The sequence below is a fragment of the Cetorhinus maximus genome, chromosome 22 (genome assembly GCF_964194155.1).
Source record: "Cetorhinus maximus chromosome 22, sCetMax3.hap1.1, whole genome shotgun sequence".
NCBI lineage: Eukaryota > Metazoa > Chordata > Chondrichthyes > Lamniformes > Cetorhinidae > Cetorhinus > Cetorhinus maximus.
Window position 1 is genome coordinate 25,929,336 of NC_135900.1, and position 16,654 is coordinate 25,945,989.

Genomic DNA, 16,654 nt, shown 5'->3' on the forward strand with positions numbered 1-16,654 from the left:
CAATCCCCAGCCCCCTTGCTGCCCCTCCAAACACTTAAAATCACAATCCAATTATCACCTTAAGCCCTGAATGCAATACCAGCAGTGGCCATCACTCCCAGTGGCGCTCAGCAGCTCTCTGAGGTGGGACTTCCTGTCGCTGAGGAGCAGAAGTCCTGCCTGCAGTCTATAAATGGCCAATCTTCACCTGGGCAGGCTCTACCCCCGGCCACCTTCCCAACTCTTTAGCCTGCAGGGGTTGGGGTGGAGGAGGGAGGGTGTGGCAGGGACCATGGCATGCCATAAAATCCAGCCCAACCTGTGCAGATTGGGGTACTATAAATTCTACAACTTTTAAATTCCAGATGGTTATCAAAAGAGCAGAACACAATTTCTCCTCCTTGCCTCTTGAGAAAGGCACCAAACAAATATGACTTATATGGAAATGCTGCTATTTTTTGTGTTACTTCAGTTTTCCAGTTGACAATTAACCTTCTTCAATAAAATGTTGTCTAATGGTTTATTAGGTAAAAATGCCACCTTGTGTGCTACTGAACCAAGAAAGCAGGAAAGCTACAAGTTCAGTAATCTATTTTGAGTTTTCTAATCATCTCCCAGGGCCAGCAGTGGGAGAGCTGCAGTAGCCATCACTGTCCATGGACCAAAAATCAGCCAGAGTCTGTGGACAGCCCAATCATCTCCAGATAGAAAAGTGAACATTCACTAGGACCAGGTTGTGCCTAGCTATGATGCTCACATGGTCAAATAGCTTGTGAGCACCCATTGGCTAGATTCACATCTGAAAAAGGACAACTTCAACAAAACGTTGTAGGGCTATGGGCATGCATGATATTATACACCAGAATAAATGGCTACCTTCTAAAGCACAGGTGGAAAAATTAGTAAAATAATTTAATTTTACCTCACAAGGAAATTAGTGCAAATTGCTGTCTAATAATTACTGTAAATTATGATATAAAACTTCCCTGAAAATATTTTGCAGAATTAATTCATAGGTATCCTTTGTTTTTAGTGGTATGATGCTCTGAAAGCTGTTGCTAGGTTACCAACGGGAATTCCAAAGGATTGGAGGAAAAGGGTAAGTGCTTGTCAATTGTAGAGGCTGTTTCTATGTGCTCTTTATGTCTATCTTTGTTAATAACACATTATTTATACATGATATTCCCTTTCAAAGCTACATATTACAAAATAATTTACATAAACTGTTTAAAGGACTAGTAAAACTGCTAAGATTACAAATATCAGAGTTACTTTAAATAGAACTATAATGATCAACAGTCTCTTGCCTATATTCTTCAAAGTTGATAGAAAATTCTTCTGTATTTTGTGACTTGTGATGGTGAATATTAGAGGTGGTATTTAATGAGGTTCTATGAGATTTTATTCCAGAGTTTATAAATGATGAATAATGCATTTATAAATGAGCTCTCAGTGCTGAGTGGAATATAAAAGATGTCCCGTAGGATATCTTTTTATGTATTCTATTCGCACCATATGCTAGCTAAACAATAAAAATTATTTTTAAAGAATTGACATGCTAATTTTAAATAGGGACTATTTTAATTATCTCTAGCTTATTTTTCTATTGCCAAATACAATGTCATCACCATTGAATTTTAAGGAGATTACTTCATCTAATGTGTAACTATAAAGCAATAACTTGTAATTGAGTGTGAAAAACTCATATAGCAACAGCAAAAAAATGTTAATTCAAAGCAGTGAGTTACAGTGCTGAAAGTAGATTTTTAAAAAAATTTTTGTGCATGACTATAGTATGACATGTTCCTGCATTAAGTACAGGACAGTGATAGTTAACACCATCTTGATACTGGCTCAAACCGCAAAATGGAAGTCAGCGTTGCACCAAATGACTTCTACTCGCATTTTTCTAAACTCATGCTAGATGTACTGAAGATGCCCAGTAATCTTTTTTATTAAAACCTCCAATATAAGGCTCATTCTCTGTTTCCCAAATGCCATTTCTCACCTCAATGGGTACACTAATTTAGCTCTTAGTCCACATTGTGTAAGTTTAAACAGTAAGATCTGTCACATGCCTTAAAATGAAGAGTATGAACTTCAAGGCCCACACTTTCACTCCTGGGTCAGATGCACAGAGTCGGGAGAATTCCCGGCTCCACGAACCTGACCTTTAAAAATGGCTGCTTGGGTGACAGAGTTTCGGTCCGGGGGTGGATTAGAATAGGGGCGACCTGGGAAGGAGTGAAGAGGCTGCCTTGTGCAGAGGCGGGCTGGGTTGAAGGCCTGTCTCAGGGGTCCGGCACTGTATTCAAAGTTTAAAAATAAAGATTAAAGCATAAAACACCCCTCCAGCCCTCACCCCTCACCCCCCACACAATCCTCATGCCCCATTCATGCTAGCCCATGCCACCTAATGCCTTGTACCCATCTCCATGACCCTCATACACTCCATGCCAACCTGTGACTCTGTACACACCGCTGTGGCCTTTTATAGCCCCATGCCAGCTTAGTGCCAACTCATGCTAACCCATGCCCCCCCACCCACCATCCTTAGCCCTTACATCTACCATGCCAACTCACCTAGTATCTACCATGGGAAGACCTCCGGACCCATAGATGAGGGAAAATAAGATACTATAAAATAAAGTTCTTAGACTTCACCTATGTTGAGAAAAACACTCTCATTCATAAAAAGGCATTTACTATATCTGCATTCCTTCAACTAAATAAAGCCTTACAACAACAATTTCATTCAAGTGCACAATCCCTTATACCAACAAGCATTGAAATTCATAGTCCTGCATCAAAGAGTTTATAACTAGCTGTTGTAGCTGTCAATCAAATTGTGAAATGGCAGGCATCCTACAGCGATAATGGATGGTTGTGAAATCAGTCCTGCAGCATTAATCCAGTCATGGAAGCCTCAGGTTTATGTCAACAGATAGTGTGAAATAGTAAGCAATCATTTTTTAAAACACTCCAGACAATTTTTTCAAAGATTTAAAAGGCTGGACTTTTAAATGACTTTCACAGGCCCCCTTTGACAGGTGCACCTGACAGTTTTGACAGCAATTTTGGCAGGTCTATGGACAGTTCCAGTGAGCTTGACAGCAATAAGTTTATGCGCTTTTTATGCACATCTATGCCTACTTTTAATACTTCCAACGGGCACCTGACCTACCCCAAAGGGCAGCTGACCTAACCTAAAGGGCACTGTACTTTCCCCAAAGGTGTCCGGGTACCAGATCCAAAGGTACCTTTCCAAAGGCAGCCTGCTGTCCAAATGAATCCACCAATTCAGACCTGCTCTTACCTGGTCTAATCTGCACAGGTTCGTGTTTCAACTCTTGGCCTACCATCATCCCACTTCAGAGGAGGCAGCTGGTGATTTAAATGGCCAGCTGCCTCTGTGATATGTACCCCATCCCACCCCACAAAAATGGGAATTGCCATGTTCGGGGCGGGACTTCTGATTTTTGGGCATTTCCGCAATTTTCACCATGACGGAGAGCCCCACCGTCATGGCAAAAATCTGGGCCCTAGTCTGTTCAATTTGTGGTAACATGTTCCCATTTAGATCTGATGATCACTTTCTCTCCAGCTACCTATACAAAAAGAACTTCAACATGATCATTTGACATAACAACTAACATTGTAGATCATTCATTGTTATTCTTAGCCACAATGTGCAAAGTGGATTTAATGTTTATATATAAATTATATTTCCTCATTTTCAGCATTTAAAACACTTTGGTATCCTTTGAATCAGCCCTAACCCTGCTCCATTTAGATTAATTTTGGCAGAAACCTTTATTGTTCAGAACTTACTTGTTTATTTAAATACTATCAGTTGCCAGCAATAATGCATTAGCTGCGCTGTGATACAGCTGAATGATTAATGCAGTACGCAACTTAGTTCCACTCAGGAACAAGAATTTAAAATAATTGTAATGCACTTTATAAATGTGGAACGTGCTACAAACCTTGAAATAGCGCAATGGTACCAGGGAAAAATGTTATCAGTGCAGTGATGTTTCAAATTAAATTAAATTGGAAAGTATACAATTTACCAAATACAAAGGCTTTCAACATTTGGGCTATTACATTCAGCAGCGTAGTAGGCAGTTACAAAAGAGGATTTGATTTTAACAATTAAAGATTTACTGGATATTGTATTTTCATTCTAGTTAAGTCTTTTGTAAATGTAAAATGTTTTAATGAAAGTATATGGCTCTCTTTTTAGTCACCCCTCCTAATATCTCCTCCTTTGACTTGGTATTAATTTCTGATTAAGCTTCTGTGAAGTACCTTGGATGCTTTTCTACATTAAATGCAATATATAAATATAAGCTATTGTCCCTTGGTAAGGTTAACATACTCCTTTCATTGTAGTGCCAATGAGTAGTACTACATCGGTCTAACGAGTCCGTACATCTATGAAGCAAAGAATGAAAGGCACACCACATTTACACATAAATCAATTGTGGCCTATTTACAGGACATATTAAATTTTATATAACTCAACATTATTTTAATGATGGTGAGTATAGTAAACTTTACACAACTGAGTGATCATAATAGAAACAAAGTTAAATATCAAATTTATTTAGAATTTTGCTGATTATTGCATTTTTCTGAAAACTCAAAGAAGCAAGTGAACTCTTTGTTTCATTTCTGATGAAAAAGTTCAGTTCTTTAGATCCTGGTACTTCTGTTGTATCTGTTAAATTTTAATGGGCTGCATAATTTATTGTACTATTTATTCCCCTTCAGGTTTGGCTGACTCTAGCAGATCAGTACTTGCACAGCATCTCAATTGACTGGGAGAAGACTATGCGTTTTGCTTTTAATGATAGGAGCAACCCTGATGATGATTCTATGGGCATTCAAATAGTGAAGGTAATTCCAAGTCTAACTGTGTGCATACACATGAATATGCAGTAGTAATTTACAAGTGGATATACTGCACGTCTAGGGGAACTGGGAGCATACTGCCTTCAAAAAGTTTAATTTTTGACATTTTATGTGGTACATTTTCCAATTTTGAAGTAGAATTTATTATATCTTTCACACAAGATAATAGAATCTGAGTTGAACAGAAAACATTTTTAATGATGGATATGTACATTATAATGATTATTAGCGTTGTGTCTATTAATTTAACTGTTGTGACAATGAGGAACTGGAAACATTGGACTTCTTTGGAAGGTTTTGGAATGATTTACTAAATAATTCCTCCTCCCACATCCCATCTATTTTGTGAAAGAAATTTGATGCGCATTGTTCTCTAATTGCTGGAAAGAAGATGTTTTTTTTTGTCGAAGCTTTTTGTCTTGCATTCATCAGTACATTTTTCAAGAAAATACCAGCATCAGAGGAAACAACATATTTGTACTGTTTGAGAAGGGAGTGCTGATGGTTGGCAAGTGGACTCTGGTAGGAGAATGCATCAGTTGATTGTGACTGACAGTTAACTGCTAAGCATTGTTTGAAATTTAAACCAGACAGCTTGACATTACCCTGAGGAATGAACCAGCGAATGGCTGTCACTTATTTTGTTTAGTTGAAACAGGCGCAATGTGTATAGTCTCTTCTCATACATTATGTTGTTTCCCCTGACGCTGGTGTTTTCTTGCAAATTGTCCTGGTGAGTGCAAGATGAAAAACTTCAACAAAAATGTCTCTCTTTTCAGTAATACTCAAGTTCTGTACTACCAAATAACTATTTGTTCTCCGTTCTCTTATTAATTTACATTGCTCACTACCTTCAACAGTTTTACTTTAGTCATGAGTGATTGATAGATCTGGCTCTAGAACTGAGGGAGAGAAAGAGGATCCTTTACTCTAAGATTCCTAATTAGCCCTGTCTCATTACACAAGAGAGTGAAAGAAAGCAGGGAATGGGACTCTTTTCAGCTGTAAGGCTGGAAGTGGTGATGGTGTGAGCAGAGACTAAGGGTGTTGTATTCCTATCTTGTAACTCCATTCTGGTCGTTGAACTTCTGTTGGCATTGTAACCATGTCCTGGAAGCTAAGCTTCTTTAAGTGGTGTCAGAAATGTGTGATTTCTTCCCCTTGGCCACCCCAAGCCCAAACAGGCATGTAGCCAATGAATAGCACAGGTAATATTGGCTGTGTGCCTATGTGTTTCCCAAGATAATGGTGTAGTGGTAAGGTCACTGGACTTGTAATCCAGAGGCCCAGGCTAATGGTCTGGGGGCATAGGTTCAAATCCCACCATGACAGCTGGTGGAATTTAAATTCAATTAATTAAAATCTGGAATATAAAGCTAGTATCAGTAATGGTGACCATAAAACTATCAACAATTTTTGTAAAAACCCATTTGGTTCACTAATGTCCTTTAGAGAAGAAATCTGCTATCCTTTCCTGGTCTGGCCTATATGTGACTCCAGATCCGGTTGACTCTTAGCTGTCATCTGAAATGGCCTAGCAAGCCAATCAGTTCAAGAGCAATTAGGGATGGGCAACAAATACTGGCCTTGTCAGTGACGCCCACATCCCATGAAAGAATTTTAAAAAGTCTCTTTACTGAGGCCCCAGTATAAAATTAATTTGCTGCCTGGGACCACCTGAACAGGCATGTGTCGTGCATGTCCTGCTCTCTACATGCTCGTTTTCAGATGCAATTGAACCTGTAGGCCATTATCTTTCCAGCAAAAATAACCCATAATTAACATTTAATATTTCCAATAGCTGTATATTCATATAAAGACAAAAGGATTTCATGCCCAATTGATTATCCTGGCATTCAAATTTTAATCTTGTTTGCTTATCTTTGTTTGCTTACTCTTCCATCAATATGCACTAACTGCAGTATGTTTATGTTCACTGTAAGCTGTTAATACGCACTGTAACTCCAGGTTCAATATCTGGAAAGAAAAGCATTTAAAGGATGTCAGGATAACCTAACAACAGTGTCCTTCCATGACGTACATTGTGATGGCTACTGCTGTGAAATACGTATCAGTAACTGCACAAATAACACTGCTGATCTCCCAGTTCTATTGGTTTGGTATTTAGAATTGGTTTTTTTTGTATTACATGATGGTTGAAATGCAGAGTACCTGTGAACATACTGACATCAATAGAAAAATGCAAATACAGGACCTTTTCTTTTTAAACTTGATTCAGGGATGCCTGTATAACTACACATAGGTACTAAATTTACTGTTTTTTTAAAGTTTGTTCATAGAATGTGTGACATTAGCAAGGCAGGATTCATTTTCCATCTCTAATTGCTCTGAAGGCATTAAGATTCAACCACATAAGGGTAAATTTAACCTCACTCTCCTGACAGATAGCTGACGAGATTGGACCATTCTTTCTCTTACGCTGATTGTGCTGTCTGTAGGGCTGTTTGAGTCAAATCTGAAATTATCTGTTCAATTGACAATCAAATACCCAATTGATTAAAAGTGAATTTGTCAAAAGCAGTCAGCACCAATGAGGAATTGAATGATCAAATCACTCAGTTTGATCGAAAGATGTCAACCTCAAATGGCATGCAAAAAAAATTCTTAGAACTATATACAACCTCAAGAAGCCCTAAATGCTTTCCAGCCAATGAAGTACTTTTGAAGTACAGTCAATAGCAGTTAGTCTCTTTGGTATTCATTGTCGCATATATGTTGGCCTGGACACTGGGACTCTTATTCTTCTTCAGTAAGCATCATGGGATCTTTCCCATCCACTCGAGCAGGCAGATATGACCTTAATTTAACATTCATACAAAAGACAGCAGCTCCACTAATGCTGCATTCCCTCATTACTCACTGAACTATAAGACTAAATTGTGGGCTCAAGTCTTGGACTCCCGATCTTTTAACTTGGAAGCAACAGTACTGCCATATGACATCTCTGGAGGATTGCACAATGTGCATTGAAGCATGGATAGGGGCTTCAGTTCGATCACAAAGCCCCCCTGTGATCTACTTCCCCACAGTTCAGTGTAAATGCTGAGGTGCAGCCCTATGCAAATAACAAGCGGCACAATGAGAGAGGCTGCTGCTGAGTTCACTCACGTTGACAGCATTTACTTTTATTCATGAGTGGGGATGTGAGCATCGCTGGCATTTGTTGCCCATCGGTAATTGTCATTGAGAAGGTGGTGGTAAGCTGCCTTCTTAAACTGCTGCAGCCCATGTGGTGTAGGAACAACCACAATGCTATTAGGGAGGGAATGTCAGGATTTTGGCCTAGTGAAAGTGAAGGAATGGTAATATAGTTCCAAGTCAGCATGGTGTGAGTGACTTGGAGGGGAACTTGCAGGTGGTGGTGTTCCCATGCACTTGCTGCCCTCCTTCTTCTAATTGGTGGAGCCCTAGGTTTGGAAGGTGCCTTAAAAGAGCCAAGGCGTGTGCTGGAGTGCATCTTAGATATTATGATACATGTTGCCACAGTGTGCAGGTGGTGGAGGGAGTAAATGTTTAAGGTGGCGGGTGGGGTAGCAGTCAAGTGGGTTGCATTGTCCTGGTTGTTGTCGAGCTTCTTCAGTGTTGTTGGAGCTGCACTTATCCTAGCAAGTGCCGAGAATTCCATCATGTTCCTGATTTGTGTCTTGTAGATGGTGGGCAGGCTTTGGGGAGTCAGGAGGTGAGTTACTTCCCGCAGAATTCCCAGCCTCTTACCTGCTCTTGTAGCCACAGTATTTATATGGCTGGTCCAGTTCAGTTTCAGATCAATGATAACCTCCAATATGGTGGGACATTCAACTATGTTAATGCAGTTGAATGTCAAGGGGAGATGGTTAGATTGTCAGTTGTTGGAGAGAGTTATTGCTTCACACTTGTGAGGCATGAATGTTACTTGCCACTTCTCAGCCCAAACTTGAATGTTGTTCAAGCCTTACTGCATGAGGACGCAGACTGCTTCAGTATCTGAGGAGTTATGAATGGTACTGAACACTGCGCAATCATCAGCCAACATCCCTACTACTGACCTTATGTTGAAGGGAAGGCCATTGATGAAATAGCTGAAGATGGCTGGGCCTAACACACCACCCTGAGGAGCTCCTGCAGTGATGTCCTAGGGCTGAGATCCTTGGCCTTCAACAACCACAACCATCTCCCTTTGTGCTAGAGATGACTCCAACTGGTGGAGAATTTGCCCCTGCTCCCCCACCAATTCCTCCATCTATGCTTGTCCTTCTGCCAAAAGGCGACTAAAGCAAGTGGCCTTGGCAATAGCAGACATGCGCTCCCTGCTCTGAGATTCAGCAACTATGGCTGTCTTGAGGGCCTTCATAGGTGGCTCAGTGGCCTTCCACCTGTCACGCTGAAACCAGTGGGCCAGCACTTTTTAGGAGTAGTATAATAGGTAGAAGAATACTAAAATCAGGGTGATCATTAGTTTCTGGGTGTGTTAATGCTCACTTTTAATTCTAGCTTTTTGCAGAACTCTTCATGTTCTGTGTTTCTTTGAGTATTTGTTGACCAGGCAACGTGATTTGATTGAAAGTCCCACACTGGTGTTTAGGTTGAGTGCCGTCCTATGGATGATGGATGGATTCGAATGATAATGGGAGGGACTGATGATGCTGGGAAATAAGAGTTGGTTAGTTTAAGTGCTTCTTGATGAGCTGCTCTTGAAGAGCTTGCAACTGGCAGGATAAATGGGCCTTGTTTTACTGATCATCCTCTATATCTTGTTCTGCATGCTACTCCACCTCCATGTCTTCTTCATAGGTGGTTTGATTGATTGGCCCTTTTGTATGACAAAGTGTTGAAGTTTGCAGCAAACGCCAGTAAATGTAGAGACTCTGTGGGGCATCTATTGCAGAACTCCTCTAGGCCTATCCTTGGGGATGTCAATGGTTCACTCCATCAGGGTTCTGTTGGAGCCATGGATTCAATTATTTCTCTCTTCTCTCTATCTGTGCACTGATTTCTGACTGGTGTCATGAGCCAAACCTGCCATTGTCTTCTAGCAGCTCGCCTCTTACCTGGTTAAAGTATCTGGCCTGATTAAAGCCAAGAACAGAGTGTCCACTGACACCACTGTGTCCAATGTTTCAGGCAATAATTGGAGGAGAGCTGGGACTTAAGGCAAAACTCAAGCAAAATCGATTTACTCAGCTGTGTCTGTGTAAACAGCATGCTACAGCAAACATTTTACAGAAGCTCATTAGAAAGAGTTTTTATGCAATAAAGTAAACCAAAACTGCAGCCTCATCTCCTGGTAAAAGAAGGGTGATTTTTCCAACAAAATGCAATTAGGATAGTTATATATAAATTATCTAGCCACAATGACATCCTGATCACCAAAACCATGATGCCAAGCTGAAGTTTGCCAGAAGTCCCTGGCCAAAATTCAGTTGTGGACTCAGTCAAATAACAGTTTTGGAAAGTTTAATGTCAACTTTAATAGCCAACACAGCTAAGAGAGCAAAAGCAGCACCAATAGTCAAAACGAAGGAATCAGTAATTTACCTGAGAGCAGTTAGTGATATTTTTAAAGAACACTGGAGATTGTGCACTGCTGACTGTGTTCCTACCCATGATTTGTGAGTCTATTGCAGAGCTGACAAATAAGACACTAAAGTTGCTGAAAATGACATTAGGGTCCTTAAGCAAGTGCAGGACATTCCAGTTTTATATTTTAAATAGATTCTCACCAATTTCAAGTGCACTTTCAGGACAACACCCATCCCAAAATGGTGTTGGGCACACTTCAAGTAGAGAACATGTGAGAGAGACTGTAACCTGACTTTTAAGGTCTTAGCAATCAATTAACAATGAATGGATGAGCAGTACCTGAAAATTGCTCTGTTTCTTTAATATTTTGATATTTCTTAATGTTAACACATCCGCCCAATTTCAGAAATGTGTATAATGGTAGGAATTGAAAATGTTAATGCTTAATGTTTTTTGCTGTGCATTATTTAAAAAAATCCTGTCATGAATGTGAGGTTTTATAAGATATTTTATGATTTGGAACTGTCACTTTAATTCCTGGAAAAATTGAGTAGTGAAAAGGGCCATGTAATCTGTTCGGAGTTCAGCCTACAACAAGCCTGGAAGACTTGGGCCAGAATTTTTTGCTCGTTGGACGGGCGTGTGCCCGACCCGAACGAGCGTAAAATGACGTGCGATGACATTGGCGAGCGTCCCAACACCATCGCGCACTCGCGCGATATTTCGGTTGGTGGGCACGTGCAGGAGTCGGCAGCATGCCCGCCGACAATTAACAGGCCAATTAAGGCCACTTAAAGTACCAATTGAATTAAACTTTTCGCTTCTCGTCCAACCTTGCGGTTGTCGGGCAGGCCAAAAGGGTCAAGCGGCCTTTGGATTTTTTTAGGGAACCTCATCCACGGGCGGGAAGAGGTTTCCAACAGCAATTAAAAATTAAATTAAAATATTAACATTTCATTAATAACATGTTTTTTTTAACATTTTAAACCTTCAGCTCCCTGAGGCAGCTTACATTGCACGCATGCGCGAACTTGCGTGCGCGCCCTCCTCCCGCCCCCACGCAGCGCTGCAGCACACGTTTGCTGCTGGGTGGGCCTTAATTGGCCCGCCAGTGTGAAATCGTGATCGTGGCCCGATCGCGGGTGGCAGTCACTTTCACAGCCGCTCTTGTCGCCCCCACTGAGCCCGGCTAACGAGGGCAAAGTCCTGGCCTTGGTTATTATGGGGACAGGAGGGCCCAGCTTGAGACTTAGTAGGCACAAGATATAAAATGGTAACACCTGAAAAACAAAGGCAAGAGCAGCTATACTGACCGTGGTTAGACTTTCAGTCTCCATGAGTGGAATTTTACGGTTCCTCCTGCTGGCGGGATCTTGCGGTCCCACCGAAGCCAATGGACTTTTGAACGGCTCATCACATTTTCTGGCTCTGCCCCCGCTGTGATGGGGTTGTAAAATTCCAGCCCATGTTTTGGGCCGAATAGAGAGAGAGCGGGGGACGTCTCACAGAGAAACAAAGGTTGCAGCTGGTGTGGTCAACAGAGAATAAGGCTCCGAGTTCACTGCAAGGTATCCAGCAGAAATATGGGAGGTAAGATGGTCTCCGGTCAAACAGACACACCCAATGGAAATCTAAGGAGTCTGGAAGATTTGTCCTTGCGTGCCTAGGACTGGGAGGGGTTGGCAGGTGCACGAATCACTGGAGTGAGCCTTACTTTCGGTTTGGTACTTTCTGAAAACTGAGAGAAGCGCCTTTTGACAGTCACTCAATGTTACAACCCTGCGAAATCGGAGAAGCGAACCCATTGGGAGCTGGGAGTGTAGTTGGATTGGTTCCTGTAAAATCTGTAATGCTGCAGAGAGTGGGCAGTGAAGTGTAACTGTGGCGTCGGGTTTTCAGTTGTGCTAATAAGTTAAATGGGAGATATCTTTTCTGTAAGTGACTGCACTATTTGCCTCCTGACTATTGTTTAGTTGTTGCTTTTGGTTTGTTTATTACCGTAAAAATCTTACAAAACTTGAAATCATGTCGTGAGATTTCTTTAAGTCAGTCGCTGGGAATTCAAATCTCTTGTCTGAAGTTATCCGTCTCTACAGGAATTGTTAACAATCTACAAACGCATTAACTAACAAGGCCTTTACAGATTTATTAACCATTACTGTGCATGGACAAATCGAGGCTCATAAATTAATCACTGTCCTAAATCCTTCAAGGTGAAGGTCTAGAATGTAGATAAAGGCTTACCTAAACTTATAATTGTTTGTTTCAAGGATCTTCACAGAACAGGCTGCAGTTCTTACTGCGGGCAGGAGGCTGAGCAGGATCGTGTGATGCTGAAGCGAGTCCTTCTTGCATATGCTCGCTGGAACAAATTTGTAGGCTATTGCCAAGGTTTCAACGTACTTGCTGCACTCATATTGGAAGTAATGGAAGGGAATGAAGGAGATGCACTGAAGGTAAGTGCAATGATGCAGTTCACTGAAACAGTTAAAGAAAGAAAAAAAATCGCAATTTATATGGTGCTTCATCATGTCTTTGGGAATTCAATTTGCATTGATGTACAATTGAACAGAATTGCTGGTGAGATCTAGTTCGTCAGATAAATTGGTGTTATGACATTAAGATATGATAAGGTTCTGATCAGATTCTTCCTTTATCTCCAGGCTAAAGGTTCACACTTCTTTTTCCGTGACCTTTTTCAGGGCATATTTATTGACATTTCATTGAAAATACAGTGACCTAAACTGAATCTTATACCTATCTTATAGGAATTTCAGCTTTTATTGATAATTGTGTGTTAAATTGCTGTTTTATTTCACCACTGTTCTATAAATTCAAACTTGGGATTTTCCATGTACAACCATGTAATACGATGACCTTTACCATAGCTTTGCAGAAACATGATGATGTGCTCTTTCAGTTAAATTCCAGGCTATTCATTCTCTAATAATTCATTGTGAATCTTACATAACACACCTAAGGGTGGAATTTTCCATTCTGGAGGCTGTGTGTGGTGGCGGGCGGGAAAATTGGCATAATTCCTGCTGCCGATTTTCTGCCTTTCAGTTCATTAATTATGCAACAACGAGGAACTCGTTGAATCTCGTGGCAGGGCGGGCAGTAATTCCTCCACCCCGCCATTACCTCATGGAGTCGAAGGTCCTGGCACCATATTTAAATGGCACCCACATAGATGTTCACTCGCTGCAGACCCAATGTGGTGTAAACTTCTGCTTCACCATGGTGCCCAAATATACAAAACCCTCGGATCTGCGGTTCAACAAGGCCTCCTTGGGGATTCTCCTCCAGGCCATCCAGGAAAGCCGGGAGGTCGTCTTTCCTCAGAATGGGAGCAGGAGGTCCTCCCACCTGACCACACCAGCCTTGGAGGAGGTCGCCGGGAGGTCAGCGCCCATAGGAAACAAAAAAGGGCCCCCTGCAGTGCAGGAAAAGGGATGAATGATTTGATGCGCTCCACCAAGGTAAGTGCATCTTCTACTGACTCCAAACTCCCACATTCATAAAGGCATCAGACACACTACCAGCAGATGGGACATCAGCACTGCACATCTGCCAACCAATTTAAGCTCACTATCTCATGTAAGATCCTGCACAAATGGCATCTTAATCCCTTACTGGGGAGGGCTCAGCACACACAACAGTTATGCATCCTTCTCAAATGCTCTTTCCTCCATAGTGCTCACAGTCAATCCATCTTTCTTTATGCAGGACAAGATGTCTCGAGAGTGAAGACCAGAGGTGGTACCCCTTAGCTTAGGACACTCTCCTCCCATGAGGAGCAGATGGCAGAACTCACTGGCAAGGGCAGAGGTCGTTCCTGCACAGATGGCAAGATCGGCCTCCCCGAACAAGCCAGTGAGGGTACGTCCAGTATACATCAGCAACATGGGGACAATGACTGTGAGTGACCTATAATACAGGAGCCTGGCTAGTCAATCTCTAATTATCTCTTCTCTCTATTCCAGCTACCAGCAAGAAAAGGAGGAAGAAGACCACAAGCAAGCACCCAGCCTCAGCCGCCAGAGCACCTTAGCTGAGGAGGCAGAGGAAGTATCTGAGAAAGACCCTCCACTGCATTCATCTGCACCCTCCACCAGCCCAGATACACACACCTCGGGTCCTACTCCTAGAGTAGGCTCGGGGTCACTATCTGCAGATCACCTCACAGACACGGGTCCACAGAAGGCAGAGGCAGTTGCAGCCAAGGTCCCTGACACTCGGAGGACTCCTGGAGACCAGGCCCCTGCAGAGTCCGAGTCCAATGATGAGCCTCTGCAGTCAGCCCTGAGAGAAATGTTGGAGATGCAGAGGCAGGCAGAGGAACATCAGGCAGAGCTGTCAGAGGCCGTCACCAGACTGGAACAAAGGATGAAGAAGTCCGCCCACATTCTGTCTGATGTCGTGGCTCTGGCCTGCGAGCGCATTGAAGTCTCCATGGAAAGGGTGTCGGCCGTCTCGGAGACCCAGGTTCAGCAGTTTGTGGTGGATTTGTGCATGGACCTGCACACCATCACCATGGGCGCATTCCAGCAGTGGCTAGGCAAGAGCACCCTTGACCCCCCCCTCCAGGTGCCCCCTTCTCCTCAAGGAGTCGGGGAGGGGCCCTTGGGCACCCAAAGGGAGGAGCAGCACCAGCCAGACACCCCAGGAGCATCAACCCAAGACACTCCAAGGATGTCCTGACACCCCAAATCCCCTCTGCCTGTGCCCCCCATCAACTCCAGCAGGTCAAGCCGAGGAGGGTGCACCTCTCACAAAGTAGGAGACCCTTAGCAGGCTGGGGCCATCGAGGCCTCCAGAGTACACTCGCCAAAGTCACCTCAGACAACAGGGCATAGCAGTCAGCAGGCTGCCTCCACCTCTGCTGCAGATGTCGGGTCAGCAGCTAGATGTAGCAATAGGGTTAGAAAAATTGAGAAGTTTTGAACATGCAGTGGTGACACAGATGTTCATTCACTGTATATGATCTGCATTATTGTAAATGTATTTCACATTTATCCCTCTCCAAGTCTCAGGTTTTGAATGGCTAATCAATGTGATGCAAGTTCTTGGGTTCATTCCAGTGTACAAAATGAACCTGACCCCAACTATCTTCCATCTTGTCCCTCAGTTCTATTAAGTCTCACTCAATCTCATCACAGTGAATCACCTTAGTTCCACATCTGTGACATGAGCAAAGACACTTCCTATTTGAAAATGATGGCTGGACAATGCCCGTAAACTGTGCATCTGAGGCAGACATTATGTGACCTCATGAGAATTGTTCATCAAGACTAGTAATTATCCTGATGCTGTTGCACTGAAGTCTGTAGTTTGTGGATGTTATAAGTTTTTGTCAAGACCAGCGTTAGAGTCTTTTAGAGTCTTTTCACCCAAGTGTACTTTGCAATGGTGTTTATTTTATGACTGAGAGTTTTTGGGAAAAGTAGTATCCATCGTCGAGCCTTTCCTGCCTCCCTGCAGCAGTTTTCCATCTCCAGGTTTAAGGCTGAATATTATTCCTTTATTAGTCCCCACTTTCCCCATGCATGACGCTGAGCAATAGAAGCGGGTTCAACTCGGTGACATTTGAAATGTCTGCTAGAGAGAATGAGTGTGTGATATCAGAGGTATGTGCTCATCCTGATGAAGTCATCTACTTCCCTGTGAGCATCTTACTTTGCTCCTGAACGGCTGCCTAGTAGGCTTCACGGATTCCCTCTGTGAAGTCACAAAACGCAAATCGGTATGGAATTCATTGCATAACATTCATTGACCTCTGGTTCATAGAATGGATTGCCTTTGTGAGATGGACAATAGCGAGGATTGTAATGGTACGAAAGTGAGGCTCCAGCACATCTCCTGAGTGCTCAGCAGGATCTATGAAGGGAAGTTATCGTTGACTACCATGTCAAAACTGACTGGGCCACGTCTCTCCCAAATGCCAAGGCAATATAGGACGTAGACTTGGCAGGCTTCCGACGAATGCAGAGTAATGAGTGTTTGTCAATAATCACATGATGGTCCGGCTGACCCATTCCCTGTAAGGACAATGCTAACATAACTTGTGGCTTTTAGTGCATGCTGTTGTATAACAGATCACTACATCCTGATAAAAGCAAAATACTGCAGATGCTGGAAATCTGAAACAAAAACAAAAATAGCTGGAAAAACTCAGCAGGTCTGACAGCATCTGTGGAGAGGAAGACAGAGTTAACGTTTCGAGTCTGCATGACTC

The 16,654-nt window shown here is 42.5% G+C and overlaps 2 protein-coding genes across 3 annotated transcripts in view; one reads left to right on the forward strand and one right to left on the reverse strand.

The window, feature by feature from the left end:
• Positions 1 to 16,654, reverse strand: part of rps16 (ribosomal protein S16) — a 284,445-nt gene that overhangs the window by 72,841 nt on the left and 194,950 nt on the right. The window lies entirely within an intron of this gene.
• The window catches only part of tbc1d30 (TBC1 domain family, member 30), an 87,652-nt gene that overhangs the window by 24,453 nt on the left and 46,545 nt on the right, over positions 1 to 16,654 (forward strand). For both annotated transcript variants that reach the window (XM_078567950.1, XM_078567951.1), the window contains 3 exons: positions 1,013 to 1,078; positions 4,756 to 4,881; positions 12,687 to 12,872. In XM_078567950.1, the coding sequence (XP_078424076.1) occupies positions 1,013 to 1,078; positions 4,756 to 4,881; positions 12,687 to 12,872 (378 nt within the window). The remainder of the gene's footprint in view (positions 1 to 1,012; positions 1,079 to 4,755; positions 4,882 to 12,686; positions 12,873 to 16,654) is intronic.